The sequence below is a fragment of the Magallana gigas genome, chromosome 5, assembly GCF_963853765.1.
Source record: "Magallana gigas chromosome 5, xbMagGiga1.1, whole genome shotgun sequence".
Classification (NCBI taxonomy): Eukaryota; Metazoa; Mollusca; class Bivalvia; order Ostreida; family Ostreidae; genus Magallana; species Magallana gigas.
Genome location: NC_088857.1, coordinates 9,719,827 through 9,727,305, shown reverse-complemented (window position 1 = coordinate 9,727,305; position 7,479 = coordinate 9,719,827). Strand labels below are relative to the sequence as shown.

At 33.2% G+C, this 7,479-nt stretch overlaps 1 protein-coding gene across 2 annotated transcripts; it reads left to right on the top strand.

Moving 5' to 3' along the window:
• The first annotated feature begins 1,162 nt into the window (after window positions 1-1,162).
• Window positions 1,163-5,730, top strand: LOC105342463 (clathrin light chain A). 2 transcript variants are annotated; one of them, XM_034481217.2, is made up of 6 exons: window positions 1,163-1,346; window positions 2,315-2,409; window positions 2,636-2,750; window positions 3,553-3,664; window positions 4,588-4,599; window positions 5,206-5,730. In XM_034481217.2, exons 1-6 carry the CDS (start codon window positions 1,211-1,213, stop codon window positions 5,375-5,377), a joined length of 642 nt encoding a protein of 213 aa, XP_034337108.1. In that variant the 5' UTR covers window positions 1,163-1,210; the 3' UTR covers window positions 5,378-5,730. The 2 variants fall into 2 exon arrangements, with proteins under 2 accessions (XP_034337108.1, XP_011447728.1); XM_011449426.4 differs by lacking the exon at window positions 4,588-4,599 and having other exon boundaries at window positions 1,165-1,346.
• The last annotated feature ends 1,749 nt before the right edge of the window (window positions 5,731-7,479 follow it).

Sequence of the window (7,479 nt, the reverse complement as noted above, 5' to 3'; positions counted from 1 at the left end):
TTCAAGGGTTCACATTTCTAATTTAGCAGTTAGAATACAGTTTGGTGCACTTCCCAATTTTTAAAAATGTACAGATTTTATATAGATATTATTACAGCTTGCAGAAAATTGTTTTAGATTAAGAGAACTCGAACTTGCTTTTGCAACATACATTTTTAGAGGACGGAAAACTTGCAGGAAATGGACAAACTTATTGGCAAAACTGTATACATGTACGAAGAATACTAGTACTTGATATTATTGGTTCAAATGCTAATGCAGTATCTATAAATGATTTTGAAAATAATTTGAAAAGGTATTTTGAAAAAATAGTTTTTGAAAACATTAAAAAAAATTTTATAAAACGGTAATGGAAAATTGTCATTTTACATCCAATTGATCAGTACACAAAATCTAAACAAGGTTTAAGTTAGTCAACCATAGTGGCATACGTTAATTTTTCCATTTTCAGCAGATGTTAAATCAGCAAGAAAGGTTTGTAGTTTTATACTTGACGCATTTAACATATGAAACTTATAAGAAATAAGATAGTCTATGTACTAACTATCTTTATATACTGTATGTATGTTGGCTTGCGGCACATGTGGTTTTTGTCAATATATGCATCAATCATAAATCTCATTTTTATTCATAGAGTGAATCTTAAACATGTGCAGAGGTCGAGTAGTCAGTTATGGTACCAAAGGATCTAGCTATTACAATTAATAAACATTCTGTTCATTGATAATCCCCCCCCCCCCCGAGCTCATATAAGAATTGCAGATTTTATTTAAAGAAAAGTTCATTATTTAACTGCGTTTAATTGATTTTGATTATATATTATTTTACTTTGTGTTTTTAAATCTTTATTTTATGTCGTGTAACAAAGAGGAGCTGAAAAATCGTGAACATACGGCGGAAGGATGTAATAAGTTCAATCATTCTTTTCGTTAATTAGGGAACGAAATCTCAGAGATTGAACGAAATCAACATATTTAGACGATCGAAATTAATGTGGAGTAATAAATTTATTTTTTTATTTTTAAAAGATTACTTAATACATATGTACTATAAAAACCCATCGGGTTATGAATAAATTATTTACTAAAATAAAATAAACAGTAATAGAGCATCACAAATCTTTGGCCCACGTGTTTCCGGAACTATCCGGAAGTAGGTGACAATTGATTTCGATACACCTCGGTCATTGACGTCACACTGATATTTCAAGATGTCTGAATTTGACGCTTTCGACAGTGAGCCTCCAGCACAAAATACCGAAGAGGACCCAGCCGCAGCATTTCTGGCCAGGGAACAGTCTGAATTAGCGGGGTTAGAGGACGACAACGTCCCACAAGATAATGGAGGTAATCTTTCTGTTTTGATTTGTTGATTTAATGTAACAATCGTTCGTGTTCCGCCCACCGGTCACCTGTTCAAAAAACAGCATAACATACCTAGTACTGACCAAATTGCTGTGAATTGGATAATTTAGAGAAATGAATAATGCTGATAGGACATCGGTGTTTATGTTTACGAAATTATTTAAACTTGAAGAAAGATTAATATCAAATAATAGTTTGATTAAACATTAAGTGAAAACGGCTGTCAGCACAACTAATTATGAATACATGTAATTGTAAACTAGTTATCATTTGATCTATGGGTGTCCAGTCAACTTACACTTTAGCCTACCTGAATACATTATACACCTGCTCTGAGGACAATGGCAAGTTTAACTTTATCATTATTTAAAAGTGTAATGGGTCTCAACGCTTATTAAGGGAAAGATGCCCAAATTGTTTTAGACATTTACCATGCAGTACATGTGGAAATATTACAGTATATTTGCCAAAAATATTGTAAATTTTTTATTGAAATACACATAAAGTACCGGTATCAACATTTGGTTAACATGTTTTTGTATAATCCAGCTGTTCCGGAAAATTGAAACCTTTATATAAAGTTGATTCAAAAAACATCTTTTGGATCAATCATAAAATCTGGGTTAACCCAATAGGTAGATTTATGTTATTTTATTTTATAAGAAGTAACTTTGTGTTTATCATAATGGAAAACACTTTATTTTATGAGCCTAAGTTTGCTGTTAGTAAACTGTAAAACAAGTTTGAATTGTCAGATGAAACATGAGGAAATAGAGTGCAGCGTTAAGTGTTTGATGAGTTTCCTTTAATAGTTCCCATTTAAATTTCAAAAAGTGTAACTCGATTACAGCTTAATTTGCCGATGTTTAGACTTTGAATTTCTGTTAATGAAATAGGTTATTCTGTCTTGAAAACATCAAATTTATTTGAAAATATCTATTCTTTTATAGGGGGAGAGCAGTTTGATATGTTTGATGATGGAGAACCCCAAATGATGAATGGAGCACCAGATTTCATGGGTGAAAACCAATTTGAAGAAAGTCAGGTACAGAATAATCAGCACAGTGACCCTTGATACATACTCTTTGCTGTTTCTGTGAATGGTACCTTAAAGTTAAACAATACTTTCAATAAAATTGATTTTATTTGCTGTTCATTTTAATATTAATAATAATATTGTTTTAGGGTTTATGTACAGGAACAATGATCATGACTGGAACTATGGTTTTGAATTGATTTAACGTGAGGTTGAAGCTCTTTGTTTTTTGTAGTCAAATGGACCAAGTGACGCATACTCAGCCATCTCCTCTGTAGACAAAGAGAGGGCAGAACCCGAGAAACTCAGGATCTGGAGAGAGGAACAAAAGATGAGACTGGAGAAGAAAGGTACTGCCATACACTCATTCTTATCTATGGACTGACTCTCTAAACTATGTATCATCTTAGAAATCTTGGAATTTTAGAATTGCTACATATATTTTTTCATTTCCTCATCTTACAATGGATTTTTTTTTAATATTTCTGAAATCACCACTTTTAGATGATAGAATATACATTTATACCACTTAGTGTCCCAATGAGTTTTGATAATCTTTAAGCTGCAAGTCATTGTTTACAATACGAGTTTAAAAAACTGATAAAATAGCTACATAAAATATTAAAATATTAGTCCTCAACATAAAACCACATCCTGATATGCGGCATAAACATGTGTTGTTATTATACTTTCATGTTAAATACTGAAATCTGATTGGTTTAGACGCAGTTCATAATCCGTTCTATTACCCTTAGCGTTAGCAACACACTGGGTAACATTACAAATTGTTACATGCGCGAAAATTATGCGCGTACGGTTCGCCGTAGAATTCACGTTATTCCTATATAAAAGCTGTAAAGTTTTCTTTAAAATTAAGACATTCAGTATAATAAAATAAATAGTGCCTGTTTGGTAGGATAACAGTTCCCAAACAGGCACTATTTATATATTGGTTAGCTTGAGGGTGTTTTTGGTTAGCTAGAAGGGTTTATTCTTAATATACATGATAAAGAGAGTAGTCTTTGTGTCAGAGCAACAATACAAACTACCGGTAGATGTAATACACTGTACTTAAATCTAGTTGTTGTAGCCTACATAACATTTGACATTGAATTTGAATGGTATTCTGATTGCAATATTTTTGGCCAATAGATGCTGAGGAGGCACAGAAGAAGGAGGCTTGGAGAGAAGCGGCCAAGAAGGAGCTAGATGATTGGTACAAGCATCACAATGAACAAGTCCAGAAGACCCGGGAGACTAACAGGTAGCTACCAGGGGATGGGGAAAGGGGGGGTTGCCTGGCTTAGCTGGCAGGGTGAGAGTTGAGGGGGGGGTGAGTAGCAGGTAAGATGGAGGGGGAAGTAAGGTGTTGTGGCTTAGCTGGATGTGAAAATTATTCATTAGCGCCGCTACTTAAATGAAGATGCAATTTTTTACCGCTACTTAAATGAAGATGCAATTTTTTTAATGCTTGCAATGTTATGCCAAGATTTCCAAAATATATACATTGATGAATATATTTTTGATACTGTACATCACAGAGTTTCTTCCCTTTACTGTGCACATTTGAAAAATGACATGGAAGATAATGAAAGACAGTGATCATGGTGATAGATCGCAAATGAATTGATTATAGACGTATTTTGTAATGATACTGGAATCTCATACTGATTTATCCTGTTTTTATGATGCAAGCAATGTACCAAAGCTTTATATGATTGAGACACTTCTGACTAATTGAACACTCCCTGTATTTACAGCAATGTTTCACACTCTTTGTATTTACAGCAATGTTTTACACTCCCTCTTTTTACAGCAATGTTCACACCCTTTTACTGACACTTACCTGTATTTCTACTAATTGTTTGCTTTATTATGTGCTTTTACTTGCATAGAAAACATAATATGTAAGTATTATTTATAATACAGGTTGCTTATTGTGGTAATATCAGTATTGTAAAAAAACTGTGTAGGCTCAATGTGTACAAAGTAGAAGATTGCTTGTATTGTGTTCTGTTGTACATGTTCTCTCTCTCTCTCTCTCTCTCTCTCTCTCTCTCTCTCTCTCTGCTTCATCCTCTTTAGTATGAGTGATAGAAGATATAACTTGGTAAACATGCTCTATATTTCATAAAGTAGACTACTGCTTAATTTATACAGAGAACTTATCCATTTAAAATATTACAGCAGTGTATACAGGTAAACATTTACCCTAGAACTTTGTCATTGTTCCTGTGTATGGAATTTTATATGTTCTGTTATGGTTTCCTTTTTGTGTTGGGTTTCTTTGGAATGTTCTCCATTGATTGAGAAGTTTTTCCTGCAACAGTTTCAGATTTGCACTTGTATGTCAAGAAGCCTATTAACAAGACCATAAACTTTGAGTAGTTGTGGCAAGCTGCAATGTGACGTAGTCCTATTTCCTGTCTGTTTAATTGTCGGCCATTCAGTTATTGCTCATTTGAAGTCAATAAGATTTGTCCGAATCTAAAGCTGTGCTAAAGCAATTTGTGCATATTTTGCTTGAGACCAGCGCCATTTTCAATTTGTGATGCAAGAAGTAGATATTAGTGGTATATACATCATAATGAAAGTCTATGGTCTTGTTAAATGGTTACATTACCAGTACTATGATTTTAACCACAGTCCATATCCATGCACAGTATACTGAGCTGTAGATATTAGTAGTATATACGTCATAATGAAAGTCTACGGTCTTGTTAAATGGTTACATTAGCGGTACTATGATTTTAACCACAGTCCATATCCATGTACAGTATACTGAGCTGTGTCTTCCCCTTGTAGGACGGCCGAGGAAGCTTTCAAGAAAGATAGGGATACCACACAGCCCGGGGGAGAGTGGGAGAAAATATGCAGAATATGCGAGTTCAACCCCAAAAATTCCAAAAACACCAAGGACGTGTCGCGGCTACGCTCCATTCTCCTTCAGCTGAAGCAGACGCCATTAGTGAGGTGAAGGGGGCCGTGTTGTTTACAGGGAGTGCCCTTGTGTGTTGTGAATGATCGACGTTAGAGATTCCGTTGTCAGTGTATCATAGACATTACAACAAGACTGGATTTGTATTTATGTTGCCATTATTATTTTCCTTGATTATTTGAATTACTCACTTCAATTAATACAGACTTAGAAATAAATTCATAACTAGAAATTAGCAAGATGTTTAGTCCTTGAATTTTTTCCCTTTCATTATTCATTCAGTGTCAGTGTATGTAAAAACGGAAACAAAAGTAAAAAGAATTGTCTGCAATGAAGTTTACTAGCATTTTTAAATTATATACATGTTGAAATACATGATTGTGACAGTAACATCCAGAGTTTGTTGTTTTATCAGTAGACATTTTTACACCTGAAACACTACCTGCAGGCCTGTAGCTCCTAGTCTGAAAAAAATCGAATGGAAGACCTTTTTTTCTCAGACTGGAAGCTACAGACCTGCAGCTACTGAAACACCAAATCCTACCTCCCATGGAATTGCTCCAGAGTATTTTTCTCAGATGTCTCTCATTTCGAATAATTAGGTGATTTTTAAGAAAACTATTGCAAAAACTGCATATGGTAATAAATGTATAAAAAATAAATTTATCATTACCTTTGAGAAGAAAGGTATGTTTATTACGATTACACTAAAGTTTTTTTTCCCGAAGTTTGTTCCTTGATTACCAAATAACACAGGTAAATGTAGAGACATGTATTATAAAATGTAGATATGAAATTTTAAAATAGTGTAAAATACGTAAACAAAAGGCGAACATAGTTTTAAAAAAAACAAAAGGAATTATATGTTTTTCTGTAATTATTAGGTGGAAACTTTGAGCAAATGGCACCATACCATTGTCTACTAAAACATACATCAGATTTCATTTTGCGAGGACGATAATTTAAAGAACTTGCCGAAGTGTGATATGAAAAATGATATTGGAACATCGCTCGGCCTTTTCCGTCGAGCCGAAGTTTCGGAATGCAAAGGCCAAGCAATGTTTTCGATCGATGAAATACAAATGTATGACCTGATGACCAAGTTGAAATATATTTGTCTTTGTTTATTACTTCAGATATTCTTTACACAACATACAAATAGAGGATATTCAACCTAATGAGGTATAGTGCACTTAATACGCGATTTCGCCTCCTATAGCGCTTTTGCAAACATCGGGCATTTTCAGTATTATGCAATATCTATTTAGTTAAGGTATTCGATGTATAACGACCACATTTTGTACCTTATAAATGAATGGTCCGATATTCATAATCATGATATCATTTTGAAGGTGTTATCAAATAAAAATACTCCACCAAAGGAATTTTCAAAATTTTGATTATGGTCCAACTAATTACACCTTGAATTTTGCATTGAAGTATATGGGCAATATATGTTTTATTAAGATATTGTAAAAAATAACTTAAAATTCGTAAAACTCTTTTGGTTAATACATGCATAAACGTTCTCTTTATTTAAATACGAAATAAAATGAATTATTTACCGCAGATATTTTGACGAAATTAAAGTTTTCTTTTTTTCATCACGGGGAGATAAGTCTTTTAAAAAATTTAAAGTGCGAAATGACCGGCTCCTTATATGTTGTCTTTCATGTGAATTTGGTTCATGTCACTTTCATAGTTATCTTGCAATACATATTTAACTAGTTTAAAATTCAAAATTGTTCAATGAATATATTTTAAAAAAGAAAATTACACGATTGCCGTGTTAAACGAGTCTTAATTGTTTTATTATCCAATAATTATAATGGAAAATAGTATGCAATAAAAAGTGCGGTATTTGACTATGTGAACCACTTTAAACCGAAGAAATTCGATTTAGACTATGTTTTAAATTAATTAAGATACCTCACTACACCTACTCTTATACTTTTTAAGACACTACGTCACAAAATGGCGATTTAAATGTTTTGTTAAACTGTTCGTATGGGTTGTATATCGTCGTAGCTCAATGGTTAAAGTATTGTGCATCTGAACCGCAGATCATGAGTTCGAATCCGCCTGGACCTTTTGTTCATGTTAACTGAATTAAATTTTTGAAATGTAATTTTTCATCCAAA

Excerpts from the sequence above, each read along its gene's own strand:
- LOC105342463 (XM_034481217.2), top strand. The coding sequence starts at position 1,211 with ATGTCTGAATTTGACGCTTTCGACAGTGAGCCTCCAGCACAAAATACC. Across the intron at positions 1,347-2,314 it reads CGTCCCACAAGATAATGGAG|GGGGAGAGCAGTTTGATATG; the intron begins GTAATCTTTCTG and ends ATTCTTTTATAG. Across the intron at positions 2,751-3,552 it reads GATGAGACTGGAGAAGAAAG|ATGCTGAGGAGGCACAGAAG; the intron begins GTACTGCCATAC and ends TTTGGCCAATAG.